Source organism: Chrysemys picta, chromosome 1 (assembly GCF_011386835.1).
Source record: "Chrysemys picta bellii isolate R12L10 chromosome 1, ASM1138683v2, whole genome shotgun sequence".
NCBI classification, from domain to species: domain Eukaryota; kingdom Metazoa; phylum Chordata; order Testudines; family Emydidae; genus Chrysemys; species Chrysemys picta.
Genome location: NC_088791.1, coordinates 244,484,750 through 244,505,286, shown reverse-complemented (window position 1 = coordinate 244,505,286; position 20,537 = coordinate 244,484,750). Strand labels below are relative to the sequence as shown.

The 20,537-nt window shown below is 42.4% G+C and overlaps 1 protein-coding gene across 6 annotated transcripts in view; it reads left to right on the top strand.

The window, feature by feature from the left end:
* Nucleotides 1-20,537, top strand: part of TMEM255B (transmembrane protein 255B) — a 117,642-nt gene that overhangs the window by 43,915 nt on the left and 53,190 nt on the right. For all 6 annotated transcript variants that reach the window (XR_010600432.1, XM_065591789.1, XM_065591772.1 and 3 more), the window contains exon 4: nt 2,285-2,374. Coding sequence is in view for 5 of the 6 variants with exons in the window: in XM_065591789.1 (XP_065447861.1) it covers nt 2,285-2,374 (90 nt within the window). In the remaining variant the exon portion in view is untranslated. The remainder of the gene's footprint in view (nt 1-2,284; nt 2,375-20,537) is intronic.

Here is a 20,537-nt window from a genome sequence, read left to right as displayed (position 1 = left end):
TAGCCAGGGCAGTTGTGAACTACTCTGAGCATGTGTCTCCTTAATAGCTTCTGCCAATGAGGCTGCTCTGGCCTTTATTGGTCCTTTGTATCAATTTAATGCATGCTTAGAGTACTGGGAATTATGTGTTGTCTTAGTGTGGCTGATGTATCAGCTGTGTAATATTTTTGTAACATGTTTTTAAGTAATGAATTATGTGCTTGGAGGATGATGTTAGTGATAGAGTGCTCATTGGATCATAGGCAAACCACAAGTCTACTGAGCCCAATACTTAACTAAGAATAAGCAACTGTTATTAAGTGTGTGTGGCTGGCATAAGAATTGGTCTCTATCTGTTAAGAGAAGGGCAACACTGGCCCTTCTGTTCCATGAATAAATATGTCCTTAATTGATTTTAATTACAATCTTAATGAGATAATTGAAATGAAGTCCAGAGCTGTCGCTAGTAGACTTGTAAGATGAAAACCAGCAGTTGCAGATTATGATTGTTGTTTATATTGTGGTAGCAAAACAAATGTGCTAGGCACTATAAAACACACAGGAAGACCAACGACTCCCCCGTTGCTGCTCCAATGTGCTTTCCTTCCACCTCTATAGTTTAGATTCAGACTGAGTAAGAGACTTGGGAGAGAGCAGAGGGGGGAAACCCATAGCCACTTCGAGGATGCCCATTTCAATGAAAATCTTTAAAGACAGAAGATTCCATGATGGTGAGAATAAGGCCTTATCTACACTACAGGGAAAATTCGATCTAAGCTACGCAATTTGAGTTACGGGAATAGCATAACTCAAATCGATGTAGCTTAGATCTACTTACCGCGGGGTCCACGCTACGCGATGTCGATGGGAGACGCTCTCCCGTCTACTCCCCTTATTCTTCTCAATTTGGTGGAGGACAGGAGTCCATGGGAGAGCAATCAGCGGTCGATTTAGCGGGTCTTCGCTAGATCCGCTAAATCAACTGCCGATGCATCGATCGCCGCACGTCAATCCCCCAGTAAGTGTAGACAACCCCTAAGGATCTGTATAGTGTCACCTGCCTCCTGCAGTTACTGGCACCAGCTCCTGTAAAGGGAGAGTTGGTCTCTGTTGGAGTCAATGTGGGGGAGAGCTCATATTAAATAATAAAATAAACCTTAAACCTCCCCCACTGCACCTTAGGAATAAAGGTTCTGATCCTGCAAAGACTTATGCAAATGCTTAAGTTTATATTCTGTGAGAAGCCCTGTTGCGATCAGTGGGACTCCTCTCAGTACATAGAGGTAAATAGGATCAGCGTCAAGGTGAGAAGATTGTCGGGGCAAATAATTATTTAAGGTATATTAATTGACTTAGATGGCTTAAAAGGTTGAAAGGGCACCTGTAAGTGTACAAACTGCCAGAGCTCCTTTTCTTATACTCTGTTTCCCTGCCACTCCAGCACTTCTTACCAACCATTGATACATCACTTTGTCTACTGTACTTAGCTACATTTCCATTATTGTAGCTGATGAGTATTATGATATAGTGTGAATGATGTGCTATAACATTTAATTGTAGCGTACTAGGGCATATCAAAGTTGGGATATTTTGATGGTATTTCTACTTTGTTTTGATTTAAATAAATAAAATGCTTCACTTAATGTATTCAGAACATCTTAAATGTTGGGAAATGTTTAAACAAACTCCAGAGGAAATGAGGTGATTCCAGGCAGTTTTGGAAAATCTTATAAACAATGTGGAGGAGCTAAACATGGAATATAACTTTAGTCCTCGGATTTTTCTAAGGGAAAAAGAATAAATAAACTGGTTGGGGTAGCAAAAGCTTTCTTACAGTTGACGGATGTGCATTTGGCTGGTTAAGAACCTTGCAACAAGCTAATATTTGTGCGCGTGAATTGCTACTGCTGTAGCAATACTTTACAGATTTATATGAGCCAATGGGGAAGTGGCTTTTGTCTTTGCCATGCACCCTACAGAGACCACTGCTGGTTTATTTGATACACTTGATTTAGGAGAAATCACCATTGCATTTAATAGCTCTTGCAGCTATTTTTAATGGAAAGATTTAAGCTTTTCCAACAAACTGGGTTTTCTATCAATTCAGCGGTACTGGTAGCTGCAAGAATTTCTGCCTTGTTGCCTTGTGCCACCGGTATTCTCACTGAATTGGTGGCAAACTAAGTGATTACATTTGATGACACAAGTGAAACGTCTCGTTCTAGTTTGCCAAAGCAATTTGTTTTATAATTGTGTCTCAAGAATTGCATTGAACAAGTTGTTAAATCCTCTTTTCTCTTTCTAGTTGGTAGCATCCATCGTATTTATCAGCTTTGGAGTGGTAGCAGCATTCTGTTGTGCAATAGTTGATGGAGTCTTTGCAGCACGACATATAGTAAGTATGGTCCTTAATATTTTTTCTTTTGGTTCAGAATGCTCATGGCACTTCCAGTAGGAAATATTTTTTTCCGGGTTATGTTAAGCGATGTTTTAGTTACTTGATAGCCCTTCTAGTTCGAGAAATGATTTATTCATTGACGATTATGCCATTCCTGTTGGCAGAAAACGAATAGGAAACCCCAATCAATGTCAAAACTTAGAGATGTTGCCAAGACTACGTTCATGTCTATGTGAGTTTCAGCTACTGAGGAAAAGTTAAATGATACAATGACAGGAGCTCACAGACTAGTGCCTGCTTAGGAAAGTGAGGATATTTCAGGCTCCCCCAAAAGCTTTATTTCATTATTCAGAACTCCAGACATACAGAAGCTCTGAGCATGGCCAGTCAAGATGTGGAACGCTCCAGATTCATATTGTTCAGGGTACATATAGTTCAAAGCAGTCACACTACACCATGCACAGCACAGGGGTAGCTTTGCCCCAGGCTCTTTCAAGAAAGGGAGTGGGGTACAACAAAGGAGGAGAGATCGTTTTGATGGAGAAGAACATCGAGAGATGGTAAGGCTATGGTTAGCGGTAGAGAGGATGGAAAGTTGTCTGAGGACTCCTACCAAGTGACAAACAACCCCAACCTGACCATCTCCCACCTGCCTAATGCTCCACCCACCAGAGTGACAAGCATTTTCAGTCTATCTTCCAAAAGCCCCATGCAGCCCCTTGTTCCTCACTCTGCAGTGACCTTGTCCTCCTTCCGACCAAAAAAACCTCTCAACTGTTTACTTCACTAGCCCATTTATTTGATTATTAAGTCCTAGAACATTTATTATTTGTGTTACTGTAGCATCTGGAAGCCCCCATCATAAACCAGGATCTCATTGTGCTAGGTGCTGTACAAACACAAAGCAAAAAGACAATCCCTGCCCCAAAGAACTTACAATCTAAGAATAAAACAAAAGACCGTCTATGGACACAGACAGAGATTTGAATGTGGGGTGATTTGAATATCCCAGCTCACATTCAGATTTTTATCAATCCTGTTTCTTTTTCCTTTGTATTTTTTTAATTCTCTTAAAAACAAGGAAATCAAGTGCAGAAATCTACATTAATGCATCCTTTTGATTAAGATTTTATGTGCATAAATGTCAAGAATGCAAAGTTAAATTTTTAACAGAATTGTAACTCAGATATATTGCACACAACATAACATATTGACTAAAATACACACATCACACACACTGCTACAAAATTTTATGGGCTTGATTTTCCTCAGACTTACACTGGTGTGACTTAGTTGATGGGGTTCCTGATGTGTAGTGGCAGAGCAAGTGGACTCTAGGGCCAGGATGCTTTTTTTCTCTGTCATTATTTTCCCCTCCAAAACAATGTGGAGACTACAGCTGGGTGAATTTTTTTTTTTTGGCTGAATCTTCTTTTTCTGAAAAATGCAGATTTGGGTCCACTGAAACATTTAGTGAACTCGGGTCCATTCTGGTGGATTGTTTTGGTCGGAAAGAAAAAATTTGGAAACATTGAAACAGTTTGCTTTGACATGTTTCAGTTTTTCACCAAACCGAGGAGGAGATGGTGGCAGTAACTCCTTTATACTCAATAGCCCAAGGCACTTACCTGGGATGTGGTTTGAATACCACATCTGCTCTGGAGTAGGGACTTGAACCCAAATCTCTCATCCCAGGTGAGTGCCTAACCACTGGGATATTTGATATTCTGGGATGGGTTTCTCTGTCTCTTCTGTTGAAGCTGTTCTATTTTGTATAAATAATTTAAATTTTCATTGGAGCAGGGACTGGAACCTGGCTGTCCTCCCCTCAGGTGAATGCCATGAGCACTGGCTATAGAGCCATTCATTCTCTCTCTCTCTGGTTATTACTAAAAATAAAAATTGCACTTGGAGAGGAAGAGGAACTTTTAACGATTTGTTACTTAAAAAAAAATTTGTTTTGTGGTTATTACATGATCTGGTTTAATCTTCTCTTGTGGCTGGTAGGTTTTATATTTCAGCTGTACAGAACCCCTAGTATCTCAGCTGAAGGTGATTTATATTTATTAATTATGATTTTATTATTATAAATATGTGATAAGCTTTCAGTCTGCTCTGAGCAATGAGGCTGCATACGGTTGTGTTTTTCTGGAGTTGCCTAGGAAATAGTGTAACTCTAGGATTCACAATCTCCCTCCTGGTTTCCTTACTGCTCTGGAGAAGTAGTAAAGTTCTCCAAGTCAATATCCGGTGCAGCACGCAGTTACTGATGCATGAGGACAGCTCTGCTGACCTGTGAGTTGTAGCGGGGAAGGCTGCCCTCCCATCTCTTGTTCAGCCTGGGAACGTAGACGCTGTGCAGAGTGTGCTTCCCCTCTTGCCCTGTGAATGGTGGTGTTGGTTGCTGGCACAAGGAAGCACTTTATACTTGGTTACTCCCATGTGTCTGTGTACAGGACAGAACAGGGTCTGGCCTAAATTGAGCATCAGTTCAGTTTTTTGTGACTCCTTTGCCCTTCCTTATATTTTTGGCTCTATCTTATTTATGGTGTGGCTTCTTTATCATCTCTGATTTCTTTGCAAATCGTTCAGAGGAATAATGCTGCTGTTAATATAAATATCATTCACATTCATGTATGGAGTGAGATCTACATATATGTTAATGGGGCAGATTTGTAAAATCTGTCAATAGGAATAGTGTAGAATTCAATTTATCAGCACCATGGTATCAGAACCTTTTTAGTATGGTAAGATGTGTATTTTTATGATTCATTCCCTGACTCAACCCTCACTTTGAACAAGTGACCATTGTGTATGTATCCAAAAGTGTGTGCAACCCATCAAGATATTAAAGGATTAGACAAAGAATGTCACCTTTTCTGATGCGTAGTATTACGTCTGAGGGCACTCTGTAGGCAAAATGTCAAACACAGAGACAAATAACAGCCCTTTAATATTTCTAGGCACTTGCTTAGTCATTCTTCACTCTCTTGCCTTTCAGCTCCCTGCTCTTACTTTACACATCTGCTCCAGAAACTACATTTCTCCCTTATCTTGAGCAAATAGTAATATCATGTTAGTATATGTGTGTACATTCATATCTGAAGAAAAATGTCTCTTAAGTAATACCCACCACTTATATTTTTCCCAGAGTACAAATATCTGCACTCTTTCTGTCATGGCATGCCCCTGGAGTGGCCTTATTCGTACAGGGCTGTGAAGTTGAAAGGGGAGTTCTGGGGCTAGACATTCAAAGGCTTATCACAATGCAATTTCAAGACACAAGGGTGTTGCATTGCCCCAAAGAGAAGGCCCATTGCAGTCTTGGATGTAGTTCACAATCCAGCAGGTCAGTGACTAAACCAATTAAGTTGCAGTTGTCATCTGCTCAGTGCTGGAGACTTAACAGTGCAGGACAAAATACAGACATTTGTCCTTGAGATTTACTCTAAAATGAAACAAGGCAAATTCAGGCCTACCACAAGGGCTTTTAGGTAAATCAACGGAGTTTACACTGTTTACCTATTGACACTGAGTCTGAGTTTGATCCATCCATCTTTCTCCAATAGTACAGTACAAAGACTTACTTATTTAGCAATATTGCTAGAAAATTAGAGATCATGCAAAACTTATCATAGTCATCATCCAACTTATTCCATTCTTAGTTGCCTAACAGAGAAGTGCAAGAACTTAATAAGGGAGGGTGAAATAAGGTGACAGCTCACCTAAATTTACTGACCACCAAACGGGTGGAGGGTGAGTTGCTGCTCACTTCTATGTTGTCTCATGAACTAGTTAGTGCATATCGAAGGAAGGCGTATCATATAGCCCACCTTTGTCGCTGTTGTGTTAATAATTCTTTACCTTGCCCCATTTTACCCATATAATTTCTTCTTGACGGGGGTAGTAACAGTGTTTTAATTCCATTCCCTCACAGGATATTGCCAGTAGCTCTCATACTGTACCTGTATCATGCTGCTCACTAATATCTGAGATGTGGTTTGGCTGCTACCATTTAGGAATCATTTTATGGATTTTTGGTCCAAGCTGCCTTCTCTGCAAGGAGAAGCCAAAATCCTGGCCTACATAGGGGATTGCTGTTTCTGTGGCATTGTTCCCTTTCCCCTCCCCAAATGTTCCTCCAGGGATCCATGGGTGTGGAGGAAGCTGGGCTTTGGGAGACAGGGGTCAGGGCAGGTAAGACGGCCAGTCTATGTAGCTCTTTACTCATCCCCCTCCAACTCGTGAGGATTCCAACCTAAGTTTAATGAAGCTTTTGTAGAACTTGACAAGTTAATGCAGACATCTGTCTGGAGGAGGGGTCTGGGGCTGGTAGAGGAGTCCCTGGCAGCATGGTTCCAAGAGGGAGAAAGGCACTAGTTGAATCCAGGAAGGCAGTTTAGAGAGGTACAGGGTTTCCACACAGATGGCCTTTATCTCCATCGAGATCTTCTGGTTAGGTCGGCTGAATCCCTTTTCAGTTCCATATAGAGGGGTTGCAGCACAGAACGCCATTTCCTCCTCACAATGAAGCCATGGGAGGGAGCGCCACAAGCAGAAACCTGGCATTTCCAGTCACCTATACAGGAATGAGCTGGCAGAAAGTTAGGGCATTCAAACCATTTTTTTTAAATGATCTAAAATTGTGAAACAATATGAGTATGAGAGCTGTAGGGGCATGAGTGTGGGGAGGGGTAGAATTAAGATGATAAAGTAGCCTGGTTCAGAACGCCAACAAATACAACACAACCCTTCACACCAATTAAAAATAAGAAACATCCCTTATTTGTCTTTCATTCGTGACTTCATTAAAGTAGGAAGAGATGGAAACAAGGCAAATAAATCACCACATTATAATCCTTGTCAGTTCGTGCCTGCTTCTGAATGTTGAGGCTTTTTTTTTTTTTTTTTTTTTAAAGCCCGGTTTCTCTTGTTTTTATAATGCTGTGGATGAAATCATAAAGTACTTTCTCTGTTTTTCTTTTTTCTTAAAAGACATAAAATTGACAAAATCCTGCTTAGAAGGGGATATTCTTCAGAAAAGATATATTTAAATTATTTAAGACTCATTTAAAAAACACTTCACTTAATAGAAAGCTCTGGAGCAAAGCACTTATAAAATTAAAGACACTGAAGTAAAAGTAGCTTGATTTAAAGTGGCACTAGCTCATTTGAGAAATAATAGTGCAGATGTAATTTACCGTGTAAGGTTCATTTCAGCACTAATCCATTCAACTGCACTCTTCACCTTAAAAAAAGAAAAAACTAGAATCAAATAAAACAAATCAAAGCTACAAGTAATGTGCAGTGATGTTATTTCAGAAAAATATGGAGACTACAGGAATCAATTATCTGCAAATCATGTTTGTTTGAGGCATGTTGTTACCTAGCAGTAGACTAGAGTGCTGATTCTGCAAACATCAGAACATAAGAACTGTCATTCTGGGTCAGACCAATGGTCTATCTAGCCCGGTAACCAGTCTCTGACAATGGCCAGTACCAGAGCTTCAGGGTGAGTGTACAAAACAGGGCAGTTTGAATGATCCACCCCAGATTTCCCCTCCTGGCTTCTGGCAGTCAGAGGTTTAGGTCACCCCAAGCATCCCTGACTACCATGGCTATCCTCCATGAACTGATCTGGCTCTTTTTTGAGCCCAGTTATACTTTTGGTCATCACAATGAGTTCCCCAGGTTAATTGTGTGCTGTGTGAAGAAAAACCTCCTCTTATTTGTATTAAACCTGCTCCCTGTTAATTTCATTGAGTGACACCTGATTTTTGTATTGTGGAAAAGTGTAAATAACACTCCTGTATCCACTTTTTCCACACCATTCATGAAGATATAGACTTCTATCATATCCCATTTTAGTCATCTCTTTTTCTAAGCTGAACAGCCCTAATCTTTTTAGTCTCTCCCTGTACGGAAATCATTACCTTGATCATCTTTGTTGCCCTTCCCTGAACCTTTTCCAGTTCCACTACATCTTTTTAGAGATGGGGTGACCAGAACTGGACACAGTATTCAAGATGTGTGCACACTATGGAGTTCTATAGAGCCATTATGATATTTTCTGTCTTATTTTTTATCCTTTTCCTAATAGTTCCGAACATCGTTAGCCTTTTTGACTGCTGCTTCACATTAAGCTGAAGTTTTCAGAATAATATCCATGGTGACGCCAAGATCTTTCCTAAGTGGTAACAGCTAATTTAGAACCCATCATTATATATGTGTAGTTGGGATGATTTTTTCCTATGTGCCTTACTTTGTACTCCTCAATGGTGAATTTCATCTGCCATTTGTCACCCAGTAACCCAATTTGTGAGATCCCTTTGCAACTCTTCGTGGTCAGTTTTGGACTTAACTATCTTGAATAATTTTGTATGATCTGCAGACGTGGCCACTTCACTGTTTACTCCCTTTTCCAGATCATTAATAAATATGTTGAACAGCAGAGGAAAGAATTTAAATAATGTTGTTCATGACTCACTGACTTGTTGTGAAGGCATTGGTACAGACTCCATAGTTAAGGTTGAGTTTAATTTTGCACTTAACAAAGAAGTTGAATCCTGCATTATGTCTGGAATATATCATATCCACTCCAAGATTACAGAACTTACTCTGTGCATTCAGAATGAATTTTCTGAATATTTGCACTGAAATGCAGATTTAGAACACCCAAACAACCTTAGTTTTGCCTTGTCAAACTTCCTGTATAGTTTAAACTCTGAAATCTTGTGCATAGGATACATTTGAATATATATTTTATGATTATTGGTAATTTTTTCTCGTTATTCTTCATGACAATGTTTATCCTCCAACTCTGCTCTGTAGTGACACTGCAAAAACCATGCAAATGTAGTGTAGGCTTTTTAATGTTGTGTGGATCCAGATTAGAGTACTGTACAGTGATTTTGAAAGACCCATTCGAATTTTTTTTTAATTTCCCCTCATAATGTCACTACAGAGCAAAGTTAAGGTTGTTTGGGTGTCCTAACTGTGAATTTCCATTCCTTAACATGTCTGGTTTTCTTTTAAATTTAACCTTAAGTGAATTTACTGGGTTAATAAAGCTTGAATCCCTGTAATGTATTTTATCCTAAATTACTAGCATGTATTCTTAACTAGAGCTGGGTGAAATGTTTTTGGACAAATAGTTTATTTACTAAAAAATTCAGTTTCAGGTCAACTGAAACTTTTTGTGAATTTGTGTCGAGTTCTCTGAATAGTTTTGACAAAATAGAAAAAGTCAAAAATTTTCAGTAGCGTTGAAACAAAATGTTTAATTTTGATTTGACCTGAAAAATTGCATTTTGACTTTCAGGCATTTTAACAAAAGCAAGCAAAGTAGTCCCAAAATGGGGGAAGAGGTAGGTGTGTGTGTGTGTGTGGGGGGGGGTGCTACCATCTCCTCCTCCTTTGTAAGCTGTAGCCCAGTGGTAAGGGAACTCCCCTGATCTGGAGAAGAGATTTGAACTTGGGTCATTATTTGCCCAACTCTCCTCTCAACCTTAACTTCATCTTAATGTGTTTTTTGTCTAGGACTTGATAAAAGGTGCTTTAAATAGAAGTGATTTTTAAGAGGGTTTGATTTTAGGTAGGCTTTTTGTAAAGAAATGGAGGGACAGTATAAATCTGCTAAATGGAATAGTTGTGGATGCCTGCTTGGGTCATTACAGGAAAGTGTCCTAAGCACTGGGTTATGAGATATTCTAATATGGGGCTTTTTCAGTCTCTCCTCTTGAAGTTGTTCCACATTTTATAAATAATTAAGGAGTCACTGGAGCAGGGATTTGTCTTTCACATCCTAGGTGAGTGCCCTAACCACCAGGACATAGTCATTCACACTCTTTTCCCTGGCCCAATGGCTGTTCATCACAAATGCCTACAAATTGTCACTAAGAATGAGTGACAGCATATAAAGGAGGCACTGCTGGCACCTCCTCCGCTGGCCATTTTGTCTTTTGCTTGTGTAGGTGAAAATGCCTGAAAGTGTAAATGCAATTATTTCCGGTTGGAACGAAATGTTACCTTTTGACATTCCTGAAATGTTTTGATTTGAAAATTTTCATTTCAGTCATATTGAAATATTTTGATTAATTTTGACTTTTTTGTTGTTGTTGACATTTCGATTTGCTGAAAAAAAATTGACAAATGTCATGTTTGGTTTCACCCAAAACGAATTTTTTTTTTTCTTTTTTTTTTTTTTTTTTGCAGCTGCCAGTGAACCAAAAAAATTCATTATTTGTCCAACTCTCCTCTCAACCTTAACTTCATCTTAATGTGGTTTTTGTCTAGGACTTGATAAAAGGTGCTTTAAACAGAAGTGATTTTAAGATGGTTTGATTTTAGGTAGGCTCTCTGTAAAGAAATGGAGGGACAGTATAAATCTGCTAAATGGAATAGTTGTGGATGCCTGCTGCCCTGTCCACTTGCTGATTGGCTGGTGTTTCTCTCCTGGTGACTTGTTCCTCTTCCACAGACAGCCTTAAAAGTTTATTGAAAAGGCTAAGGGTATGTCTACACTACAAAATTAGGTCGATTTTATAGAAATCGATTTTTAGAAATTGATTTTATACAGTCAATTGCGTAAGTCCACACTAAGCGCATTAAGTCGGCGGAGTGCGTCCTCACTACCGTGGCTAGCATTGACTTACGGAGCGGTGCACTGTGGGTAGCTATCAGACAGTTCCCGCAGTCTCCGCCGCCCATTGGAATTCTGGGTTAAGCTCCCAATGCCTGATGGGGGCAAAAACATTGTCACGGGTGGTTTGGGGTACATGTTGTCAGTTGCCCCTCCCTCTGTGAAAGCAACGGCAGACAATCATTTCGCGCCTTTTTTCCATGCAGACGCCATACCAGGGCAAGCATGGAGCCTGCTCAGCTCACTGTCACTGTTGCTGTTGTGTCCTGGGTGCTGCTGTCAGCAGACGGTGCAGTAGGACTTCTAACCGTCGTCATCCACCACTTCTGCTGCTCTCCTGCTCTTGTAAATGAGCTCAGTCTCAATAGCAAATTTCTCCACTTTGTCTGAAATGTGCGCAGTGCTAACAGTCATCATCCACCGCTTCCGCTGCAACTCTGCTCTCCTGCTCCCCAGCAACGAGCTCGGGGGATCCGTTCTGGTCCTCCTAGGTGCTGCCGTCTGTAGACGGTGCAGTAGGACAGCTAACCATCGTCATCCACTGCTTCTGCTGCAACTCTGCTGTCCTGCTCTCCTGCAGATGCCATACCACGGCAAGCATGGAGCCTGCTCAGCTCACCGTCACCGCTGCCGTTGTGAGCATTGTAAACACCTTGCATGTTATCCTGGAGTATATGCAGAACTGGGCTAAGAGACACCAGCACGAGGAGGATTTTGATGAGGACATGGACACAGACGTTCCTGAAAGCACAGACTGTGGCAACTGGGACATCATGGCGCCACTAGGGCTTGTTGTTACAGTGGAACGCCAATTCTGGGCCAGGCAAAGAAGCACAGACTGTTGGGACTGCCTAGTGTTGCAGGTATGGGATGATTCACAGTGGCTGTGAAACTTTTGCATGCGTAAGGCCACTTTCCTGGAACTCTGTGAGATGCTTTCCCCCACCCTGAAGCGCAGGAATACCAAGATGAGAGCTGCCCTGACAGTTGAGAAGCGAGTGGCGATAGCCCTCTGGAAGCTTGCAATGCCTGGCTGCTACTGGTCAGTCGGGTATCAATTTGGAGTGGGCAAGTCTACTGTGGGAGCTGCTGTGATCCAAGTAGCCGATGCAATCATTGACATTCTGTTATCAAGGGTAGTGACTCTGGGAAATGTGCAGGTCATAGTGGCTGGCTTTGCTGCAATGGGGTTCCCTAACTGTGGTGGGGCGATAGACGGAATGCATATCCCCATCTTGGCACCGGATCACCTTGCTAACCAGTACGTGAACTGCAAGGGGTACTTCTCAATGGCGCTGCAAGCACTGGTGGATCACAAGGGATGTTTCACTGACATCAACGTGGGATGGCCGGGAAAGGTGCATGCTGCTTGCATATTTAGGAACCCGGGCTGTTCGAGCAGCTGCAAGAAGGGACTTACTTCCCAGACCACAAAATTACCATTGGGGATGTTGAAATGCCAATAGTTATCCTTGGGGACCCAGCCTTCCCCTTGCTCCCATGGCTCATGAAGCTTTACACAGGCAGCCTGGACAGTAGTATGGAGCAGTTCAACTATAGGCTGAGCAAGTGCAGAATGGTGGTAGAATGTGTCGTTGGATATTTAAAAGCTCGCTGGCGCAGTTTACTGAGTAGGTCAGACCTCAGCGCAACCAACATTCCCATTGTTATTGCTGCTTGCTGTGTGCTCCATAATATCTGTGAGGGTAAGGGGGAGACGTTTATGGTAGTGTGGGAGGTTGAGGCAAATCGTCTGGCATCTGATTTTGAGCAGCCAGACACCAGGGCGATTAGAAGAGCACAGCAAGGCGTGCTGCGCATCAGAGAGGCTTTGAAAACCAGTTTCATGACTGGCCAGGCTTCGGTGTGACAGTTGTGTGTGTTTCTCCTTGATGCAAACCCACCCCCTTTGTTGATTTTAATTCCCTGAAAGGCAAACACCCTCCCCCCCCTTTGAAATAAAGTAGCTATTGTTTTGAAACCATGCATTGTTTCTTTATTAATTAAAAAAAATTAGATAACGGACAAGGTAACCCAGGAGGAGGGAAGGACAAGGCCATGTTGTTTATTGTAGCCACACTAAAAATCAAACTGCTTGAACGACAGCCTTCTGTTGCTTGGGCCATCCTCTGGAGTGGAGTGGCTGGGTGCCCAGAGGGTGCCCCCCCACATTCTTGGGCGTCTGGGTGAGGAAGCTATGGAAGATGGGGAGGAGGGTAGGCGGTTACACAGTGGATGCAGTGGGAGTCTGTGCTCTTGTTGGCTTTCCTGCAGGTCCAACACATGCTTCATCGTGTCCGTTTGCTCCCCCAACAGACGCTTCAGCATGTCAGTTTGCTCCCCCATTAGCCTCAGCATCGCGTCCTGCCTTTGCTCTTCGTGCTCACTTAATTCTTTCCTAACCTCTGCCACTGAATGCCTCTATGCATTAAGCTGTGCCCTATCAGTGTGGGAGGACTGCATCAGCTAAGAAAACATGTCATCGCAAGGTTTTTTTGCCTTATAATCTGCGATAACTGCAGAGATGGAGATGATAGGGGGAGCGTAGAAACATTTGCACCTGGGGGGAGATAAAAAGGGAGAGTAAAATTGGGTTGGCTTCTTATGCCTTCATAACCTGTGGGAATGTTTTCAAACTGCAGTGCCCCCCTTTCCCATAGCAAGCAATGGGTTGGGTTTCACATTTAAAAGGAGGGGCTGCAGTAATCGGGTAGATGTGCAGCACACACCTACCCCCACCCCACCACGTGGCTATTCTCTGGGATGATCCCTTCTCCCTTCCTCCCGCCACATGGCTATTCTCCGGGATGATCCCTTTTAGTCAAGCACAAACAGCCCAGCCTGAACGGGGTCCTTTTACTGTTCCCTTACAAAAATTCCCCTATTTCAACCAGGTGACCATGAACACTATTGCTTTTAAACCCTGTACTGTAATTACAAATGTGCACTCACCAGAGGTGCCTTCTCCAGCTTCAGGGTTGGGGATCCTGCCTTGGGAGGGTATTGGCTCTAGGTGATGAAAAGTTCCTGGCTGCTGGAGAGAATGGATTCACTGCTTACCTGCTGCGCATTCTCCTCTTCCTCATCCACACAATCCTCCTCCATGTTCCTTGAGACTCCCCTTTGCAGGTGTCCACGGTTTTGATTATAGAGGCAAACTCTCTTGAGCTGTTCTAAAGACTTCAAGTGCATTAGAACTGTGACAGGAAAATAAGTACATATCTGGGCCTCTGGTTTTAGCCCTTCTCTGACAAGAATGTTTATGTGATAGATTTAAATTTGCTGTCACGTTACATTATTTCTGAAGTTATCAAAACTTTCAGTTTTGTAACAAAATTAAAAGTTTATTTTTTTTAACTTCAAATGTCCTGATTTCTTTCTCTCTTTTTTTGGTGGGAGGTAGGTAAGGGGAGGGAATTAAAACTGAACATTGCATTATGTAATGTTTGCATTGAAATGAATATACCCCTTAAATATTGCTGAAATCACAGTGAGGTGGACATCAAAGAAAAAAGCTATGAAATGCATATCCATAAAAATGAACTCTTAACTCAAATAATTAAAGCATAGTTTGTGAACTGCTGAAGAACAATTGTACAATTGCTTATGTAAGCAGAGTCAGGATAAGCTCTACCCTGACATCTGGTGGTGAATTATGGCGAGGGTGGAAAAGAACTTCAGGGGCTGACCTTGTTTGCATAGGCACACCTACCCGCCTAGCCTGGGACAACAACTGAAAGTGGTTACTTTGGCTGGTGTGGGATCCCCAGTTTCTCTGTTATTGGGGCAGGAAGAATGAAGTGGTGTTACCCTGATTCTGTGAATCAAGGCCAGTGGAACTGTTGTATGACAGAGGGACTCACCAATAACTAAGTAGCACTCGCTAGACAAGGGACATGGGTTACAAAACCCAGTGAATTGAGAGAGGTTGGGGACAGGTATGTGTACCTGATGGTATGGGCCCCTTTTGAGGGCCTGGGACACCAATTGCACTACCCCCTCTCTCCACTGTTGAATAGCAGAGCTAAGTTTGCTTCCATTAGGAGTCTAGCTAGAAGTTGCTGAACTGAATTCGCTTTGGGCCAATGGTGCACCAGCACTGGGGCTCCCCTACTACAAGCTGAAATCACTAAAAGAGCTAAAATTGCTGAGCTGAGATCACTAAGTGCTGTGTTAACCAGTGGGGGAGCCTGAAGATTTATTGCTAAGCAGCTGGCAGAGCTGAGCAGTTTGTGGGATGGTTGGAGTGCCCCATGGAACAGCGAGCGGAGCGGCACAGAGGAGAGCTGAGCCATTTGTGGCTGCTGGAGTGGAGCAGCTGGCAGAGCTGAGCAGTTTGTAGGACGGTTGAAGCGGCCCACGGAACGGGGAGCGGAGCAGTTTGCGGGGACGGCTGGAGGAGCGGAGCGGCGAGGCGCGGCTGGTAGAGCGGAGCCATTTGTGGTAAAGGCTGCAGCAGGACTTCACGGAGAGGTGGGGCAGTCAGCCTCGGACCACGTAAGGTGCCCCTTAACATCCCGTGTGTGTGCCCCCCCCCCCCATTTCCGCCCAGGCTGGGGGGGTAAAACTCTGCAGATAAACTTCTGAACTCTGGGGCGGCACTGACCAGGGACAGAGACTTTGGGGTTGTTGGACTTCGGGGTGATTGGACTTAAGACCCTGAGGGGAAAAGGACACTGCTAAACTTACTTGGAGGGGGTCTTTTGCTCATGGTTTGTGTTATGAATCCTTTTTGTGGTGTTTCCCCAACATAATGATGCATTGTTTCCCTTCTTTATTAAAAGGCTTTTGCTACACTCAGACTCCATGCTTGCGAGAGGGGAAGTATTGCCTCCTAGAGGTGCCTGGGGGGTGGTATGTAATTGTCCCAGGTCACTGGGTGGGGGCTTGAGCTGGTTTTGCATTGCGTTATTGAAACGGAACCCCTAGATACTGAATCCGGCCCTTGTTGCTGCCAACTCAGAGGGGCAGAAGGGTTACACTTATAAAATATAACAGAATTTTGAGCATTTAGGATTTTAAACTTGATATGTTTGTCTTTATACATGTTCTATTAAAAGAAGAATTAATAAGAGAAGAAGTACTGAAACAGGCTATGTGGGGAATTGGGTAGCTCAGAGACTTGATAATGGGGATATGGAGTCTTTCATCTCTTGATTCCCAGTCTGAATCAAGTCCAGTTTGGTAATGATTTAGTTGGGGATTGGTCCTGCTTTGAGCAGGGGGTTGGACTAGATGACCTCCTGAGGTCCCTTTCAACCCTGATATTCTATGATTCTATGAATGATCAAAAGTTATTATACTCATATAGGTATCTGGTGGCTGTTTGGTAGTGTCTGTACAGTTCTTAGGGGACACACATTTGTATCACAAAACCACAGCCTATATTGGCAGTAGCAGTGAAAGCCAATGTGTCGTTTAGATGTGGTCATGTTTAGAAGTGTTCCTTCCAGTTATTCAGCAGTATTTGGGCCAGTGTTGTTAACTTGCATTGTTCCCTCTTGTCCTATGTAGTGGGTGACATTAGAAATGCAGTAAGTATAACACTGCCACCCTGTGAAATGCCTGCATTTCTACAGCTGTTCAACTTTTATACTAACTGTTTTGAATTTGCAGCCACAGTGATCATATATATACCCTATGCACACCCAGCATCAGCACGTGAGCAACCTGGGACTATGCAAGTACCTGAGTTCTAATTGCAGATGGTTTTCCTGTGATGACTTAGTATTTGACTTAGACTAAGTTTGGCTAAGATGACGTAGTTTGAACATATGGCTACCTGCCACCATGTTTTCTGGGCTTATTGTCCTGCAGCTCTTTGTATCTTACATAGGCAACTTTGGGAGATACATATTTTGAATATAACAGTTTTTCTCACAAAGAGCTTGTGGAAATATTATCAGCCATGTGGTGTTTTTATTCCTTTAGACTGAGAAGTTGAGAAATCATCATGGCAAATGATTCTGCACAGCGGGGGATTTGATAGCCAGTGAATCTAGATTTACTTATTGTCTTGCCTGTAAGTAGTTATATCTCTTTAGAGTATCAGATAGGCCATGGACTCTCCAACCTCTACTCTCTTCTGTTGTCTCATAGGGCCAGGTGCTGTCATGAGAACAGAGAGGTGCCACGTAATTCTCCATGACATCCAGAGCGTTACATGCCCATATGGGGGGGATGGGACACAAGGTGAATATCAGTGTCTTGGCTGTGGGTCCAAGAGCTGCTGCAGCTGGGCTGCTGCCAGATGTGAGCATTTAAAAAAGGGATCTTAACCACCACATGATTTTCAGAGCATCTGGCAGAAAGCCAGCCAATTGTGTTTTATACCAGATGAAATAATTTATTTCCGGTGAAACCTAGAACTGCTGGGTAAAAGTGAACATCAATAGTACTAAAGGGAGAGAGGGACATTCCAGGAATGTGAGGACAAAGTTGGATGAGTTTTTAAACTGGAGATTTATGGAAGTGATGGAAACTGACAAAAAGATCAAAGCCTACAGTGAAAGTTTTCCTTCAACCTCCTGCGAGATACTGAAACAAACTGTGCCGTAGCTTGCCTCAGAATCAAAGGGATTGCTGGCGATAGCTGAGAAGGTGTGTTACCAGCCTCCCATTCTTCTCAAACAAGAAGCAAACTGCTACAGGTGACTAAGTTACATCCAACAATGATTGAAATAATCAAACACTGTCAGCTCCGTACCCAGGACATAAGTTTAATACAAGACGCACACTGCAAGTCTCAGGTGCAATGAAAATCCCAGGATAGTGAAGCTAAGATATCACTGTCAACAAAGGAATTCATGTGCACTGAATAGGCAGAAGCTCTTTGCAGTTTACCTATATGATGTGATAAGTAGGAGGGGAATGTGCTACTGGCCTATCTTTTAGCCATTGTGTGCGCCTTCTGAAGCCCAGGAACTGATGGATTTCTTGACACTGTTGGGTGGTTATACTTGGAATGGCAGGGAATTTCCAATTTTTCCCCCCTAAGGTTTTCTCTCTCTCACACTACAGAAGCTGAACCAAAACAAAGGCGTGGGTATGTAACTTGGGGAGTTTAGCGTTGGTCACCACATTGGTGTACAACTAGGTGACTTCAATCTCCTGGGTTATCTCTAGCACTGTTTGAGCATTAAGTTCATACAGACATACCCTCCAAATTTAAAACCATTTTGTACAATCTTTTACGAACCCATTAGAAAATATTATTATATTCACCTTTCATCTAAAGGAAAAACAAATAGCTTTATTTAATTTCTAAAGAAGTTGTTACCTTGACGACTGGTAATAGAAAACTGAACTAAAGTCATATGTAATTTCTAGCCTCAATTAAATTATGAAGCTTCTCTGGAGGAAAACCATAAATGCATTTTACTTTCTCAGTGCTGATACATGATGCAAAATTACAGCTAATTACTTTTAATTTTGTTTCCATCCTTTATGACTCATTAATATAATGACATGGCATATACTGTAAGTTTTTTTTCAATGGAATCAGAACTAATTATTCCTAATTGAAGACTAACACTTGCTCACTTGTGATGTTTAGCTCCTATTAAAAGCCTTTATTTTCAGCTGTATGCTTTTTATTTTTTGGAGTAGGCACTTACAGATGCTTTTTAGTAAAAACTGACGTTCTTAAAAGAAAAATCAGTGTAGGAGAATGTTTTATTAAATGACTTTAAAATGCAGTGTGATAATTTAGGATACACTGTATTTTGAAGCTGATGCTCTTGCGACATAGAGTACGGTACTGGATTTCACACCTTATAGTACAATGGAAAATATATAGTGTCCTTCACAGGCTGCTGCACAAATTAGATAGTGCCCTCTAAATTGTGCAGCAGTCTGGGAAAGATACTATGTGTTATATACCTGCTCCCACTGACTTAAACGACAGCAGAATCTGGCTCTTAATGCTGCCAGCAGGGCTATTCCAATCAATGGAAGCCTTTCTAGCAGGACAGGTGCTGAGCCCATTCAAATAATAATCATTTTAATACAGCCAAGTGCAGTCATGCATCTAGTTCTGCACCTCTAAAAGGTACAGCATAGAATTCCCAAGTCAGGAAGAAGAGCGGGCTAGGGGGTCTTTCAGCAACCTTTATGCCCTTCTGACCCAGGAGAGGGCCTTGGCATAATTTAGACATCCCTGGAGGCCTCTCTAAGTTACAGCAGCCTTCTTGGATGGCCCTCTAGGAATCTCCATAGTGCTGGGTGTTGTGGTCCGACCCCTGATATGACCCTTCTTCTCATGGTCCCATCCTGGCACACTCGCTGGACTGGGGCTTCTCAGAGGTCAGCCCAACATCTGTCTTCCACAGTGCCTGCACTAGGGAAATCCTCTCAGCTGATATGGGTTTTTTAAGGCCCTTTTATGCCACTCTGGCCCTTTTACCTGCAGTGAAGGAGCTAGAGGAGCGGGGAGGATCTGATCTAAAGAAGGGACCATGGTTACAGGATGGAGGGAGTGTATCCTGGAAAGGACTTAGGGGCCATGGTGGATGACAAATTGAACACACGTTCCCATGCATGGCTGGGGCTAACAGGGCTAACATGGTCATTGGACATTGTCATAACTATAAAGGGAAGAGTAACAGCTGTCCTGTGTACAGTACTATAAAATCCCTCCTGGCCAGAGACTCCAAAATCCTTTTCCCTGTAAAGGGTTAAGAAGCTCAGGTAACCTGGCTGGCATCTGACCTAAAGGACCAATAAGGGGACAAGATACTTTCAAATCTTGGAGGGGGAGAAGGCTTTTGTTTGTGCTCTTTGTTTTGGGTTCGTTCGCTCTCTGGACTGAGAGGGACCAGACATCAATCCAGGTTCTCCACATCTTTCTAAACAAGTATCTCCTATTTCAAACTTGTAAGTAAATAGCCAGGCAAGGCGTGTTAGTTTTCCTTTGTTTTCTCAACTTGTAAATGTACCTTTTACTAGAGTGTTTATCTTTGTTTGCTGTACTTTGAACCTAAGACTAGAGGGGAGTCCTCTGAGCTCTTTAAGTTTGATTACCCTGTAAAGTTATTTTCCATACTGATTTTACAGAGATGATTTTTACCTTTTTCTTTAATTAAAAACCTTCTTTTTAAGAACCTGATTGATTTTTCCTTGTTTTAAGATCCAAGGGGTTTGGATCTTGATTCACCAGGAGTTGGTGGGAGGAAGGAGGGGAATGGTTAATTTCTCCTTGTTTTAGATCCAAGGGGGTTGGATCTGTGTTCACCAGGAGTTGGTGGGAGGAAGGAGGGGCGATGGTTAATTTCTCCTTGTTTTAAGATCCAAGGGGTTTGGATCTGTATTCACCAGGGAATTGGTGAAAGGTTTGTCAAGGCTTCCCAGGGAGGGAATCCATTGGGAATGGTGGCAGCGGGACCAGAGCTAAGCTGGTAGTTAAGCTTAGAAGTTTTCATGCAGGCCCCTACATTTGTACCCTAAAGTTCAAAGTGGGGATACAGCCTTGACAGACATATAAGCAGGGGAATGTCAAGTAGAAGTAGGAAGGTGGTATTA